This window comes from Poecilia reticulata, linkage group LG14 (assembly GCF_000633615.1).
Source record: "Poecilia reticulata strain Guanapo linkage group LG14, Guppy_female_1.0+MT, whole genome shotgun sequence".
NCBI lineage: Eukaryota > Metazoa > Chordata > Actinopteri > Cyprinodontiformes > Poeciliidae > Poecilia > Poecilia reticulata.
Window position 1 is genome coordinate 3,871,485 of NC_024344.1, and position 16,034 is coordinate 3,887,518.

Genomic DNA, 16,034 nt, shown 5'->3' on the forward strand with positions numbered 1-16,034 from the left:
CTTGAYTTATCATTTACATGGTGGGTGGTGTTTTTCTCTTAACAATGAATTTCTTCTGTAAAGGCCAGGTTGTTGAGTGATATGTTGATGTCCGATTCTCCTGCCTGAGCGGGTTGTCACTGCAGCTCCTCCAGGGTTACCATATTGTCAGAGATCAGATGTAACCAGCAGAGTTTCTTACTGTTGTTCTTTAACAAACCTCGGATAAACCATAGAGAAGGAGCCTGTTTACTAATCAGGTGATCTCTGAATGCAGTACTGGTTTTCAAACACATGCCACACTTTTCAGATTTGTATTGGTGAAATAAAAGTGGTAACCATGCATCAGTATCCAGGTGCGACACTTTCAAATAAAAGTGTCGCACCTGGATACTTTCAGGTGCGACACTTTTATTTGAGGTTACAAAAGACTGGAGTCTGGGTCAAAGGTTCATCACCCAGCAGTACAACGACCTTAAGCCTACCGCCGGAGCCACAATAAAATGAGTCATGAGAACGGCCTAGTCAAAATCCAGACCCAACTTTACTTGGGAATCTGTGGGAAGACTTTGAGATTTGAATTTCACAGATGTTCTCCATTCAAACAGCCTGATATTCCTCGATTAACTCGGGTTGTGCAAGCCACACTTTTCATAATTTTTAAATCCGTGTACGAGTCAACTTGGTGTTAGTCCATCAAATCAAATACAATAAAGATTCTGGTTGTAAGGAAAGAAATGCAAACGTTTTAGTGGAATGAATAGATTTACAAGGTATTTAAAATGTTTCTTATGCAGCCACCTAAATGGTTTCAGGCCATTTCAAACWAGTTAAACAYRCCACTGGTTTGTCTGGTGTTGCATGATTTCCCCTCTCTGAGYAGAAGTTACTGTAAACAAATATTCAGACTGGTTTTTCTCCACCATTTCGTCTGAATGTAAGAACAGACCTGTTGCACAAAATTCTTACATCCTGACAGTTGAAATTAAAGAAAAACATAACTTTGTTTTTCTAGATGTGTAACATCCTGTTGGCTATTTCTAAAAGGTGTGTCATTTCTACTAGCGAAGCCAACATCCTTGGCCTTATGTCAACAGAACTGTATTTATGCACACAAAAAAAATCACAGACTTTTAACTTTAGCTTACAGTAACCCAGATTGTAAAATACCACTTTTGGCAAATCATATTCTAGTTCTATGTTTAAGGAGTGCTAAACYAGCTGCAAATCTCTAATATAAACAATTTATTCTGAAAATGAGACAAAATATAACTACAGGTTAAATAGTTTAGCARGTTCACTTTGCTTGAMCCTCTTGAGGCACAAGGTTTTAATGCAATATGAACGCATTCATTATTCTGAAGATGTTTAAACAATCMTGTGCTCTGSTGGATGTACCTTCAGTATTTCATAAAGTGTGAACWATGATAATTGTTTCTATTTTACCGTAATGAAGAGAGAGGAAATGATTAGCCAGCCAATSCGTAGGYAGATSAACAAGGTGGATAACTTAWGTAAATGTGGCTGAAAATACAAATATGTATGTATAATAATGTATTTCATAAGTTACTGARTAATATCTGATYGGCRAAATGCAGCATATAAATAATAATGGACCAGGTATCAACCCTTGGGGAATCCCCTAGTTTAAAAAAGCTGCTGTACTGAGGAGTAAAAACAAACTATTACAGATAAACTCGAGTACGAGGAAAATCAGTCCAATCCGGATGCTGTRACCACCCAGTTTTACCTGGTAGCCTTAATGTTTTGCATAAATCTAATCTTGTTTGTTTGATTGATTAATTTTGAGGTTAAAATGTGCTTTCTTTCTTTTAATGACGTTGAGGCACACATGCAGCGCTTATTTGATATTCAAATATTGCATGGCATCATCCGAGCTCCGCCGTGTGCGGCTGGTATTCAGTAGTTTGATGGGGAAAGTCGGACATGTTTCCTCTGAATGAGGAATTATCGTTAGCTCAAAAACACTGAATGACTGGTTTGAGCCAAAAATAATGTAATGAAAACAATAAAACTGTCTGCTGTCTCATTCAGTTCTGGGTCAACAAGTAATTTGCATTATGTCTTAAAACCGATGAGTGAAGACAAAAAAGAATCAGGGAAAATAACCGAGTCATTTTTAGCTGGTTAAAATGAGCTAGTTTGGCGCGGCCTTCTAAGGCTGCGTTCACACTGCAGCCTGAAGTAACCCAATTCCGATTTATTTGACTTAAGTATCTGATCTTTACATGCAGTCTGTTTTTCACTGCATTTCATTTGTTCTATAACCATATTTCTTCTTTTGCCTTTCACATCTGACTGTAGTTTTTAGTCTAAGCCATACCGCAAAGAGGCCAACAGAAGTGTGTGAGCCCTGAATAAATTACATTGTTGGGTTCATCTCAGCAGGAAAACAGTGTTTACGTCAGCAACGTTAAACACTGGGATGCATTCGGATTTTTTCCGAATGCGTCCCAGACCACTAGGACATCTGATACATATCTGATCTTTTCAAATGTGACCTGAGTCTGTACGGCCAGGTCACGTACATCTGGTCTCAACATCGCTGATACTCAACAAACGTCACTATTCTGCATCTTGATAAGCGCAAGCGGGGAGAAAAACAACAACCATGGCGGACGATAAAGAGGATTAAATTGTTAATCCTAGCTTGTTGTTTGGCTTCGATCAGACAACAACATCAAAATTGTWAGATACGCTCCACTGTTAGCATAGACTTTTACTGAGCACTGCTGTTTTATGGCGGTTGGTAAAAACCTGAGCAGGCTGTCTGTGTGACGTCTCTCTACTGGACGTGCAGGACACATTTAGATCGTTTGCAATTCACACTGGAGATCACGTACATGTCGCATATTGGAAGAGTGAATGACCACTGCAAAAAAATCAGATTTGACAAAAAATTAGAATTGGGTCTCTTCAGGCTGCAGAGTGAACGCAGCCTCAATAAAATAAATATATGAGCCAGCTTCTTTGAATGGAAAATGTATCCATTTTCTGGCTCCCATGTAAAGCTGTAGATCCTATTTCTATACTTCATTTGTTATGGAAAGTGAAGCAAATGTTTATTCCAACCTGTTGACATTCAGGTAGGTTTAGTACGAACATGCTGGAAAAGGAACTGACATGTTTTCATTTTGATCCAGCACTAATTGCACAAAAGTTGCTTTATGGTGCTATTAACCAGCTGCAGTTGCCCTGTGGAGACATCAGCAGGTTGGGATGAACTTCTTACCCTTGCCAAGCTGACGCATGCCGACACACACATTTTAGGACTGTATGGCCAGTCTTCTTTTTCTGTCTGCTGAGAACCTGGGCTTGTCACTCTGCAGCTGTAAAGTTGCTGCAGTCGAAAAAACTGCTTCCTCACTGTCACCTGACTCAGTGAGCACACGCAGCAAATCATGGTCGGGGTTTATGATTGCTTTATTGATCCATTTAACCAAATGCAATCCTACGAACGTCGGTTTTCTTTGACGATTACACAATTTGTACATTTTCCTGCTTCTTTGTGAGTTTGCAATTTGCATAAAGTTCAACACTTGACCCGTGTCAAGCTGTTTCAGGGGAACTGTTAATCACTTTGCTCTTTGCCGGGTCTCAGCGTGTCACTTTCACAGATTCATGAGTCATACACAGTGTCCTTTTGCAGGATTCATGAGGCTTGAGATCATTATGAATCAGTAATTTTCATTATAACACAACATTAGGATGAGTACAGACAGCAAATGGGGAACAATATAAATCTTCACTTTATTTTCCTCATATAGAAGCGTCAAGATTACAGTTTGTCTTTTATTTTAACTGCTACGCAAATACTTTTTGTAACTAGCACTATAGAAAGTTGATAATAAAAAGTGTCAGATAGATTCAGCCCTGGGAATAAGCTGTACTCTACATCTCTATTTTATWCWCYATATCTCAGCTTGTAAGATGATCTAATTGCTCTCTGGCTTGGAGGGGGGTAAGGTTAACCCCCCTTCATTTGCACTGCAAAACACTTGGCCTCACTGAGCTGACATTTATTTTATGCAAACTCCTTCTGAATCTAACTTGGCATGCCTTTAAAAGCTGTGCTGTGAGCACAACCCAGTGCACTTTGATACATCGGGATTTTTGAGTTCACCTTACAATGCCTTAAACAGTTAACTTCTTATGTTTCATTTAGTTTATAGTCAGATTAGTTGAAACAAACACGTAGTCTGAGAGGAGAGAGTTTGGGTTACCCTAAAATATGTCAGTAGCTATGCTATTGGTTTACACTACTGTAAAACGTTTTCCTACTACTCTCCATGTATGAATTTCTGAATTATTTCTATGTAAATGATGATGAATGACTTCAGTTCTCTGTGTTTTCTGTTCCTCTGCATTTCTCTACCTGTATTTCCCCCCCATATAAACAGTTTATCTGAATTTCTGATTCAGATAAATTCAGATAAGCTGTGTCAGTTTTAAGGCGAAAGGCTGAAGGAAAACATTTTGTATCGTGTCTGTATCACAGTGTGAACTTTGTCACTCCAGCATGGATAAATGCTACGTGTCATTTCTGACTCAGCATGATGATTTATCCTCTTTCTTCCTGCAGCTCCGGTGCATTTCAGAAGTGTGGGGAAATACATAAGCAGGAAAGACTTGGTTAGGCTCTGACTGAGCTATTTTTGGCAGATACACAAGTGTGAACATAAACTACCACTTCAGTAAAATTTGGTGGGGTTAGCATAGTTATAGCTGAGCTAGTACTTCTCAAAGTATCAAAGTTTGCTTTAATTATTCAAATAAAGTCCATCTGTTTGTTTCTGTGTACAGAGATGTGAGATCTGTGCCTAAATGACGACTCTGTGGGACAGGAACAGGATGGAAACTCCCTTTAAAATTCCATATTGGGGAAGCTGTGAGGCAAGATATGTGGCATGTTAAAAGGACAGAGTTACATGATCTTACTGTGTTTTTTTTTTTTTTTACTTCCCTAAACAGATATATTCCTGTTAGTCACGTTTTGTTTCAAAGAAAAGTCTCAAAAATACATTTTAGATCATATGTTTTAAAATTGCATTAAAAGATGCAGAATTTTCTTTAGCAGCATAGAGCTACATTAAATTTCCTCCGATTTTCTTGATCTTCTGAGCAGAAGAGCAATGTATAGATTTACACCTTGTATTCATTCCTACATTGTTTTATTACCAAACATTTATTTTGTAATCAAAAAGCAAACGAAATTGTGAACTGACAAAAAAAAGCATACAATAGTACAGATCAATAGTTATATAAATGATGTAAAGTGGCACTTGTGGTGTTTATGGCTTCAGTTTTGATCAGACAAAGCCTAACGTGCCGTTTCAGCCGGTTTAATATGCAATGAAAGACAAACTGTATCAATTTTGCGATCAGTGGATTATTTTCCATCAGTTTTCAAATATATTTTAACATGACTTCAATTAATGCAGAGCACTACAACAATCTATAGTGCATACGCTATTATCTATAGTACTTTTATGCCACCATGTGGGGAACTTACGTCATGACCTCGTGGCGCAACGGTAGCGCGTCTGACTCCAGATCAGAAGGTTGCGTGTTCAAATCACGTCGGGGTCATTCACTTTATTATTGGTTCTCGGTGGGATTACTAACTAGTAATTTTGTTTCGAGTTTAAACACAGTAGAAAGCTTTCACGTTGGCTTTCCTAATAAGAGGAGTGGTATGTGGCATAAAAAGGAAGTCATCAAGCAAATTCAAACTTAAAATTGTACAAATATAATAGACACTTGTCACCAAAACAGGGCTCGTCTCTAAGAGGCGTGTGTTCTGTTGCCATGGAGAAACGTTAGTTCCACAACAAACAGGAAAAATAGCTGCGAGGCTTCTTCTGGGATTTACAAGGATATTTCATTCCAGTCCAACGTAATCTAAAAAGTAAAGCTACTAATATTCGTGAAAGTAAGTCAATATTTTTTTGGATTTGTGTCACTTTATGCTCTAAATCGTTGTTAACGATGTCTGCGCAGGCGCATTTCAAAGACCATCATGGCAGATGAGGGTAAATGTAACAAACTGCTGCCACAAAGGGTCTCTGACCTCAGGAAGAACAAAAAGAGAAATAACGCTTCTGCTACTGATTCAAAACTAAAAGGTAATCATTTTGACTTTTTCGTGGATTAAAAATGCGTTTAAGATCATGATAGGGCTATTCACAAAATCAGTGCAGATTACAGACAACAAGACACTATGTTTATTCTTCAGCTGCAACCATCGTATTAATTTGATAAAAATGCAACGCTTGGACTTGTAGCTTTAAAAAAGTAGTGTTAAAGTCAACATCACTGATTAAATAACAACATAGCTGGACATCTTCCACTTCTAGTTAACTTTAAAAACAACATATTAACCATGGTAAAGTAATCTGTATATCCAACATAACTGAGTTTTTACATTGTGAGACATAAAAATACAGAAACTAGTTTTTATTAACAAAATTAAAAAGCTTGAAATAACTAAGCTAAAACTACTACTATAACTAATGAAAACTGAACTGAAACTAAACAACATTTAAGTAATAACTTATAAAAAAAAGTAGCAAGCACACTCTTAAAAAATAATTAGACATTCTTTATTGTCATTCTTGGAAATGTACATGTTGAGCAAACATTTTGTTGCAAGGCTCTAATAATTATAAAATAAATAAGTAATAAAAAGTTTCAATATGAATATATAATTTAAGATAGCTGAATTAGACAAACAAAAAGTCACAATAAAATAAGGTTAAACTATAATGAAAAACCCAAACTACTATAACCCTGGTCAGTAGCCCCTTCAATTTTGTCAGCTTTGTCTGCAAATGTACAAGAGCTTACATGTTTATGTCGCCTGCCTGCCTGCAGCGAATCCTGGGAGTTTATCATGCAGTTTCAGCCGGTTGTCCCCTCAAGATCCAGGTCAAACTCAACTTTCCAAGTTCAGAGCTACCGGTACGAAACCCAAGGATAATCTCTCTCGGGGTTCCGGGAAGGCTAAAGAACGACAAAGGGATACAAAGAGCCACCTGGCAGCCACTCGTACAACCAGCAACAACAAAGTTCCTGCACATGTAATGAAGGCTGCTGTCCAGACCATGGACAGCCTGAGGTGGGAAGGAGCGCTGCCGGACCCGCAGGAGGAAGAGAAAAGACTAGAGCGCTACAGAGCCAACAGGCGACAACGGTACATCAGACACAGAGAGGCTCTGCTGAAAGAAGTCCAGTATGCCATGAGAGAAACAAAAGTGAAGACTTCAACCAAATGAACACCATCAGGATCCACAGGCGGCTCACAAATTAACTGACTTACTTACAAGCTGTATGTTCATTTCTGCTTTTTTTTCCATGCAATAAAAATAATCACAGCGACTCATCCTTCTGAAAATCTTAATTGAGAATTTTACCCCTTTTACCTTTAAAGGAAAGTATTACAAGATGGACATTTAAAATCAGTGTAAAGGCATAGTCAAGTTAAGCTGTTGATTAAAACCGCCGCACCAGCAGGGGGCCCCCGAGAGCACCAAACTAGCATCATAATGAATATTTGTCTAATAATACAAACTAAATGCTGCTCAGGGGCGGATCTAGCGGGGTGGCAGGGGTGGCAGTTGCCACCCCAAACGAGAGCCTCGCCACCCCTGTTGCCACCCCAGCTAGCGACAATGAATTCAATAAATAGTTATGGCAAATCGGACATTAAGCGCATGAAACTCTTTTTTCCCCGACAACATTGAAAGCAACACAATGTAACCTGACACCCACTGCTAAGTATGATAGATGTATATGTTACTGGACTGGACATTATGTGATTTATGTAAGTCACACATGCGCCATTGCTGTCCATTGAGTCAGGAATATTGGTGGTCAGGAAACTACTGCAATCACGCAAAGAATCAGAACAGCGGACGCAATGTTTAGTAGTTAATTCAACCATAGATAATGATAATAAGGGCTTCAGATTTCACAGGTGAGGTAAACTTTTAATTTAAAGAAAAGATTGAACAAGTGAGCAGTGGGTCAGTTATTCTAGCCTAACTGTTGTTAGCCTGCTACTGACTTTGATAACCTTAACATGTGCTGCGCAGTTCAGTGTGTTTTGGTTCCGTTGGCACTAAAACAGGTCAACCCGCCCAACCACGTCATCAGTAGAGCAGCTGTTTATTAAATCAGCTAATCAACTGCCGCTGTGCTCAAGGCGAAAACTTATTAATAATCCAAATATAGACATTAAGCCTGACAGACAGCATAATGTAACAGACTAGATGTTCTGTTTTAGTGTTTCTGCTACTTTTTTGTGTGGGACATGTTTGCTTTTTGGTGTTGATTCCCCTGATCGGTAATCTCTGCTCTATCTGCTCGTTGAGCTGTTGTCTGTCGGTTGCCATGGCAACGGGTCCGCGTAAAGCGACACACAGAGCGAGAAAAGGTAGAATAGACGTTGTTTCCTTATCCATTTGAATTTTGTTACTTTATTCTTAAATTTCTATTTTTTTGTATTATTTACAGAGTTTATTTGTAGGTTGATAATTGTTGATTTTATTTATTTTTTTGTTTTCTTATTTTCTTATTTATTTTCTAAATTTAGACAGGAAGTAATGTGGGTCAGTCCACATAGAAAAGTGCAGGGGCCTGGAGAAGGACCAGCAGGCATTTGGGTTTGGGGCCGATGGTTTTTAAGAGTGGTAGCATGAGAACAAATGAAAGTTTGATGTCTGTTTTGTGAAAGAGGAAAATAAATCACCAAGAACAGTCAATAAGTTTGGACATTGAACCTTGTTTTCCTGTGTCTAGAATCTTGACCCCAGTGCCTTAGTAGTGACTTGGTGGAACTTTTACTGGATGTTTGGCTTTGCGAACAGTCAGAAGTGGTTCTGTTTGGTTCTTCACCTGTTTATCAGCTTTATTGTACCTTTATTGTGGCGCACTGTCTGCAGCCGCTGCAATTAATAAAACAAGCGACAAAAACTGAGCTAATCCCCTGTGTTCTAAAAACATGGTGATATTTATAACAGTTGTCAAACTAAGGCTCCTACAGCATATTTAAAATAAAACGATTGACCAATATAAGTAGATATTTGCCCTTTCTTGTATCTTGACAGAACTAACAGAAACTGTTTATAGATTTGTATCATGGAGAATTTATCAAACATCAGATTTTTAATCTTTATTTCAAGTCGTATTTAATAGATATATCGAATAACAAATGATGGCGCTACTAATATTTTTGTGACAGATTTCTCCTATTGGGATAAAATGGTTTTCTGGACACAATGCATGTCAATTGATATGCATATCAGTAATCCATATCAATTAGCAGGAGTACGAAAGATGTGAAAATAATTAACTATACTACATTAAGAAATTGTACTTAAACCTCGGTGCTACATGAAGCTCATTTTGAAACAATGCAAGTTAAAAACAATATTTCGTATTGTTTTTAATACAAAATATTAATATATATATATATATGCTGCCACCCCTGAAAAAGTCCCTGCCACCCTCTTGCCACCCCATAAATATTTTTCTAGATCCGCCCCTGATGCTGCTACATGTGGAAACACAATTGCTATTTTATTTTATAGTTGTTACACAAATAATAGGTAGGTTTATGAACTGCTGTTATCTGCATAACTTCACAGCTGTGTAGTACTTTGTGTTAGTTTATCATCAAATCCCTGAGATACACAGAAGTTTGTGGGAAAATGGAAGAAATTGACGATAGTAGGAACATATTTAACCCTTTTTCCTCATAAAAGCTTGCACATGCTTGTTTATTTAGTATTAGTCATAAAACATTTAGATTGCACTATTTGGGAAATCTTAAATAATTCTAGTTTTTAATTTTTTTCTCTTGATAAAACTGTTGTTGCTGATGTGACATCGAACCTAAACTTTTCCCACAGTAGCAACAACGATCTGATTGTGAAATTTATCTAATTTTATGTCTTAACAGCGTTTTTATTTTACTTGCTTATTTAAAAGTTACACAAAGACGCATTTCTGTTTCAAATAGTGAATCAGTACCGCAGATGAACAGCAGGTGTCACAATAGAAACGTTTTCCTGAATTAACGAGTCAGTAATATACAGTTTATCATTATAAACACAGACAAAAATCTGTGTAATCTGTATGATATTATGAAATGGAATAAAATATTTCCTAGGTTTGCAGGAATAATCTCATTAACAGAATAACAGTAATTTTGTGTTGAAATGCCGGTGGCAGCGACTTTGTTTGCAGCTTCCTGGAGGCCTGTTTTTCCCCTGCTATGCTTTGTTATTGTTGCCTGCTTCAGCATCTCTGTTTCAAAGAGCTAACCGCCTCCTCTCTGTTCTGCTAATCCCATCCATCTAAAGACCCCCATGACCTCCAAGCCCACTTATGTTGCACCAGCAGTTCCAAAGTCTGCATTTTTATATAAAAAAACATAGGAAGACACGATATACATCATATCAAAAGACTCCCACTCAGACACTCCTGTACACAGAGTTTATTAAGTTTAAAAAAAACCCCAGCATTTTGGACTAAAAAAGACCCAAAGCTGCATCTATTTGAGGTATCAGTTGTGTTGGACTCCCTGCTGTGAATAGTTTTCCAGCACCAGAACATAGAAACATGAAGGTGTGAAGTCCTCTGATATTTTAATCTTCAGACTGCTTTAATGCAGGTCAGGAAACCTGAAGCCAACTGGGATCATCCGACCTGTCAAAAAATGGTGGAAAAAATTGATTCACATAAAAAAAAACAACAACAATAAAACAAAACACTAAAACAAAATTTTCATTTTGCTGCTCTCTTTTTTTCAAAATATGTTGGAACCATGTTGTCACATCAGCTCTTATTGACTCTTTTCGCGTGACGTCACTCTCTTCGAAACTCCGCCCACTCCGCCATCACTAGACGTCAAAACAACCCAAAGCCTGTCAAAAAATCAGGCAGTCGGTAGTCTAATATCGCTTCTATTTAGTTGATTTCACTTCATAAATGGTGATAGGACGCTGCAAGGTCGGCTGCACGAACAGACAAGGATAGAAACCAAACTTGTCATTTTATTGTACAACTTCTAATGAAGAAAAATGGCGGCGGGGATGTATAGCAGCCGTCAGTCATAATGACTGTCAACCGTGGATTGGCAGCTTTTTACAAGGTAAGAAGATTTGCGTTCATATACTTTATATGCAAGTATAATTAGGAAAGATATCAAATATTGCTCTATGGAGAAGATACGCGTCTAACCATGAGTAAGCATGGAGACACTGCCGCGCGTATAAGGAAAATCTCGCCTTTTGTTTTGTACGTTTTTAATGTCGAGGAGAAACGCTGCTTACGACACATGTGGTGTGAAATTAGGCAAAGTCGGCAATTTGATCTTAACGTCAGGAGGGAGGAGATATGGGTCGGTTTGTAAGCTAGCTAGCTCCAACTTTTGTAAATGCCCCGTATGTAAGCCCAACCAGGTGTGTTAGACAAATTAGCTTGACTCGAACAAGTAGAAGCCATGAATAAAAACAACTTGGGGAAAACAATTTCAGTCGCTCAGCTCAATACGCCCGATCCTCACTGATGACGTCCATCATGACGCTTCGAATGATTTTGTGACGTAGTTGTAAAGGGTCAATAGTAGTGATGGGTAGATGAGGCGTCATGTATTGTTTCGACACGTAGCAAAACTGTGTCGATTCTGTGTCACTCAATACTGACACCTGCTGGACATTAAAAATTACTACAGGCATCGTAGTGATTTGATGACCAAGTCTATACAATAACATTTAAGTCTTTGTATTTTATTGAATATTATATATTGTATTATGTTATATCTTCAGTTAAATTTAAAATATATTTGATAAACAGTCAGTAAATAATGTGAACATGTACCATAAAGTGAAAATTTAAGTGAATGTGTTTGGAATGAGGATGCATGGACTGTTTTTTTCCACAAAGTTTTATTTAAAAAAAGTTTTTACAACATTTTGAAATTTAGTCTGTTACGCTTTTTTGACAAAACCTCTCCTGCTGTAGAAAAAAATTAAGTAAACACTACATTTACAGAGAATCCTTGTTTTTCTTAGGGGTTGCGTTCCAAAAATAACCCGTGATAGGCGAAATCCATGAAGTAGTTACCTTTAGTTTTTACAATTATTATACAGCATAATTAAATACTCTACATTGAAACCAAAGAACAAAGTCTGTTTTCAGGTCAGCGGATGTGCGTGTGCGTCAGTCGGGCATTAATGTGATCCGAAGTCATGTCACTAAAGCGTCTCCTCCAAGCTGCCCCACGAGATTCACAGCTGTATCTACGGCAGAGCGACGGATCTCGTCAAACGAGCCTCCGGTCCGGTTTTGCTGCCTTTTTCCACAGTTTTTTTCTAGCTGGCATTCAAAGTTGCAGTTTCCATCTCCTGAATGGCCAATCTGTATTAGATACCATAACTTTATTGGCACTCAGGTAGAGAAGAAGCGCGGAGACTGTTTTTACCAATCATACGGTCAATCAGGACGCAGAACACTGTGGAAAAAAAACTGCACAACAGAAAAATCTGCGAAGCAGCAGCGATACCGTGAAAAGTGAACTGCGTTATAGCGAGGGATCACTGTATATGAAATAATTTATAAAATGCAACTGAGTAATTTGTAGAATGGCTGCATATCTGAGTTTATCTAGGTGTATCTGGAACTTCATACTCATGCCTCATAACGCCTCAGCATTGAAAAGGTGGATTTATTTAAATAAGACAGTTTAGTCAAAGATATGCAACAGTTAGCCAACAGAACATGATATGAAATTTGGGGCCCTCTGACCCCAAATTACGTCAATAAATCCCTCCAGTTTTTCACAAATCCGCAAAATTCACACAAATTCAAATTACATTTTTTGCATTTTCTTTTTCTCAAAATAGTCCAAAAACGTTGGGTTTTTAAGTGACTGCTGCCTCAACCTTACTTGATGTCAAATTATAGTCCGTGAGCGATACAGCGATTAAGAAAACGTCACATTTAACATCATATATTAGTGCAAATATTGTAAAAATTCTTTACAAATATTTCTAAATTAACTCCACAAAATCTTTAATTTTGTTTGCAAAAAATAAAGAAATTTCATTTTAAGAAACATTTATTGAATGCTGGAAAAACCATCTAATGGTGATATTTTAACAGTTTAAAGCATTTTATCAATACATTCTGGCACAAACAGCCAAAATGAAAATAACTTTGAGCTATTTGAGAGTTTACATACTGAGCCTCTTTCTTTGTGATGATGTTCCCTGATAGGAGCCTCTCGGCCACAGCAGACACCACAGGATCATAATCCAGGCCCACCGCTGCTATGACCTCATCATTCCTAAAAAAAAAAAGAATACAAACTACTTATTGAATCTGCATGCTTTTCTTTACAATTAGATTTTTTCCTTTCTCAACCTACTTGATATACAAGGCCAGGAACTTCCTCTCCTCAAACTCATAGTTTCCTTTCATTACTATCTCAGTGTATCCCTCCCCATAACCTGGAAAAGATCAGAGCAGACAGCAGCTTCCTTCAGTTGCAGATAAAATAAGAAACTTTGCTGAGTTTGTTTGCTTACCTGCATATCTGATGGTTCTGCCTTGTAGGATGGTCCAGTAATAAGGAACTGAGGTGAGTTCAGTTGTTTTCTTTAGCATGTTCAGAGCGGCTATCCTCCCTAAAGCGCAAAAAGAAAACTTTAACAGTTAACATAAGAATAATTTTTAACAGATTCTACATTAAACAAAAAAAGATTACAGCTGGAGGAGCTTTTGTTAAAGAGTCAAAATCAGGAGTATTGAAAATAAATACACTCCATTTTATCAGCTATAATAGTTCAGAATAAAGAGAGATGGGAAGAAAAATCAATAAAGTTAGACTCAATACTCAAGTTAGAGACTTTATTTAAGTTAAAGTAATTACTCAAGTAAGAGTAAAAAAGTGAGAGTAGAAATGCCTCATAATAAAATTACTGAAGCAAAAGTAAAAAATACAGCGAAGTAAAAATACTCCCAAAAGTACATTTTTTTTTTCAAAAAAGTTACTCATGTAAATGTAACCCAATTTTGAGAATAAACTGGAAAAGTGATTTTTAGTGTGATGCCACAAAGTTGGTCTGAATGTTTCAAACATTTTTGCAGAAAACATCTCTCTTCCTTCCTCCCTCCCAGGTTTACAGAGATTGATCCAAAAAAAGAGAAAATATCTGAATTTGTTTGGATAAAACTGCTTTGTTGGTGGCAGTGGTTCAACTTGAAAAGTAAAATTAACCATTTGTTACAGCGACGGCTTGCAGAATATTATCCCTGGATGTTCAGCACAGAGAAGCAGAAGGTGTTGCTACCTTGAACTTGTGCCATCTGCCAGTGTCCGATGTTGACTAACTGGTTTTTAGCCAGTGCCAGAGGAAAGGAGGCCAGGTCACCCGCACAGAAAACATCAGGGACGTTTGTTCGCATGTACTGCAGGAGAAACACAAACAATTATCTCTGTCAACGAGGAAATCGGGTTTACAATAACTGAGGAAGCAAACTTAGAGAGTAAATTATGTAAAAAATGGTGATGCTAGAAAGGAAGATGCAGTTAAAATCTGGGTAGCCAAAGATTTTACTCAATAAGAGAAGCATCACTTCAACATATTTTTACCCCCAGAGTTTACTCAATTACATTTACTTGAGTAACATTTTTGAAGAAGGTTAGTATTTTTACTTTTACTTGACTAATTTTATTATGAAGTATTTCTACTCTTGAGTAAATTTCTGGATTTTCTACCCACTGAAAGTAAAACAAACATGTTTTAACCAAAAACTCACCAGACACAAACCTGCAGTTTCTGTTAAAGCTTATAAGTTTTATATCGAAAGAAACTGATATGGAAAATTGTTCTATTGCTTGATTTTGTTATTTTTTTGTTACTTATTTGAATTAAAATACCAAATACCAGTTCTAGAGTAGACTTTCTACCAAACACTTTTTTCACTCTTGAGTAATTTCTTTGGTGGTTACTTTTTGCTTTTACTTGAGTAAAAATATGTTGAAGTAGTGATACTTTTACTTTAGTACAATTTTTGGGTTACTCTACCCACCTCTGTTATCTCAAGTACAAAGTATCTGTCCAAGAAATTACTCATGTAAAAAATGATTTGGTAAAAATGCTACTCGAGTATCATTCAATGTTTTAAAACTACATCATCAGACGAACCACAAGATGAAAATATATGCAAATTCTGCTATTTTAAAGATCAAAGTTAAAATAAAACACATAAATAACATAATTACACATCAATTGGCATCTTATTACTTTTTCTGTTTCTGCTTTTTATTGTCTGTTCAAAATAAATACATTTAATAATTTATTTAATAATTTAAAATATTTAATTAAATAAATTTTAATCAGGCAAAAGAAACTTTTTTTTTTAAACTTTAGCAAAAAACACAGATGTGTGAATTTTTGTTTTGTTTTTCATTCAGTGGGCAGAGAATTAAAAATTTTTTACTCAAGTAGGAGTAGAAATAGTTCATAATAAAAATACTCAAGTAAAAGTAAAAAGTACAGTGTAGTAAAAAATACTCCTAAAAGTACATTTAGAAAAAGCATTACTCAAATAAAATTAACTCGTTACTAACCGACGGCGATAACAGATTAAAAGCTGACCTTGTCAACAACAACATAGTTTTTGGAGTTCTTCTGTATTTTAGTGCCTTGCAGAAACTCTGAGTTTGGCAAGCTGCCTGGTGGAAAACAGAGAAAGAGACGAGCGTGTTTTTAAAAAAATGCTAATGCTGAATACGTTCAGAACATGAAATTTAGAGTTTAAATAACTCCTTAAAGAGTTATTTCAAGAAGAGACTGAGTAGTTGTAACTATTTCAAGTGTTAAAATTACTCGGTCTGTTGTTGAAATAACTTTGACACCATTTCTGAAAAGGACCAAATGGACTCGGCACAGCGTTGATTTAACTGTGCAAAATTTTCTGTTTCATAAAAAGACAGAAATTCCTGCAAGACCAGAACTGATATA

The 16,034-nt window shown here is 36.8% G+C and overlaps 2 protein-coding genes and 1 non-coding gene across 4 annotated transcripts in view; 2 read left to right on the forward strand and 1 right to left on the reverse strand.

The window, feature by feature from the left end:
- The first annotated feature begins 5,517 nt into the window (after positions 1-5,517).
- On the forward strand, positions 5,518-5,589 carry trnaw-cca (transfer RNA tryptophan (anticodon CCA)). The gene has a single exon. It is a non-coding gene; the product is annotated as a tRNA-Trp (tRNA).
- Positions 5,590-5,796: 207 nt separating this feature from the next.
- liat1 (ligand of ATE1) lies at positions 5,797-7,381 on the forward strand. 2 transcript variants are annotated; one of them, XM_008427435.1, is made up of 3 exons: positions 5,797-5,908; positions 6,001-6,125; positions 6,874-7,381. In XM_008427435.1, exons 2-3 carry the CDS (start codon positions 6,020-6,022, stop codon positions 7,272-7,274), a joined length of 507 nt encoding a protein of 168 aa, XP_008425657.1. In that variant the 5' UTR covers positions 5,797-5,908; positions 6,001-6,019; the 3' UTR covers positions 7,275-7,381. The 2 variants fall into 2 exon arrangements, with proteins under 2 accessions (XP_008425657.1, XP_008425658.1); XM_008427436.2 differs by having other exon boundaries at positions 5,808-5,932.
- Positions 7,382-10,497: 3,116 nt separating this feature from the next.
- The window catches only part of aifm5 (apoptosis inducing factor mitochondria associated 5), a 12,199-nt gene continuing 6,662 nt past the window's right edge, over positions 10,498-16,034 (reverse strand). Inside the window, exons 14-19 of the mRNA XM_008427432.2 lie at positions 15,669-15,745; positions 14,358-14,475; positions 13,593-13,691; positions 13,433-13,514; positions 13,247-13,351; positions 10,498-10,710 (exon numbers count right to left, since the gene is read on the reverse strand). Coding sequence (XP_008425654.1) covers positions 10,677-10,710; positions 13,247-13,351; positions 13,433-13,514; positions 13,593-13,691; positions 14,358-14,475; positions 15,669-15,745 — 515 coding nt within the window. The 3' untranslated portion in view covers positions 10,498-10,676. The remainder of the gene's footprint in view (positions 10,711-13,246; positions 13,352-13,432; positions 13,515-13,592; positions 13,692-14,357; positions 14,476-15,668; positions 15,746-16,034) is intronic.

Excerpts from the sequence above, each read along its gene's own strand:
- liat1 (XM_008427435.1), top strand. The coding sequence starts at position 6,020 with ATGGCAGATGAGGGTAAATGTAACAAACTGCTGCCACAAAGGGTCTCT. Across the intron at positions 6,126-6,873 it reads TACTGATTCAAAACTAAAAG|CGAATCCTGGGAGTTTATCA; the intron begins GTAATCATTTTG and ends GCCTGCCTGCAG.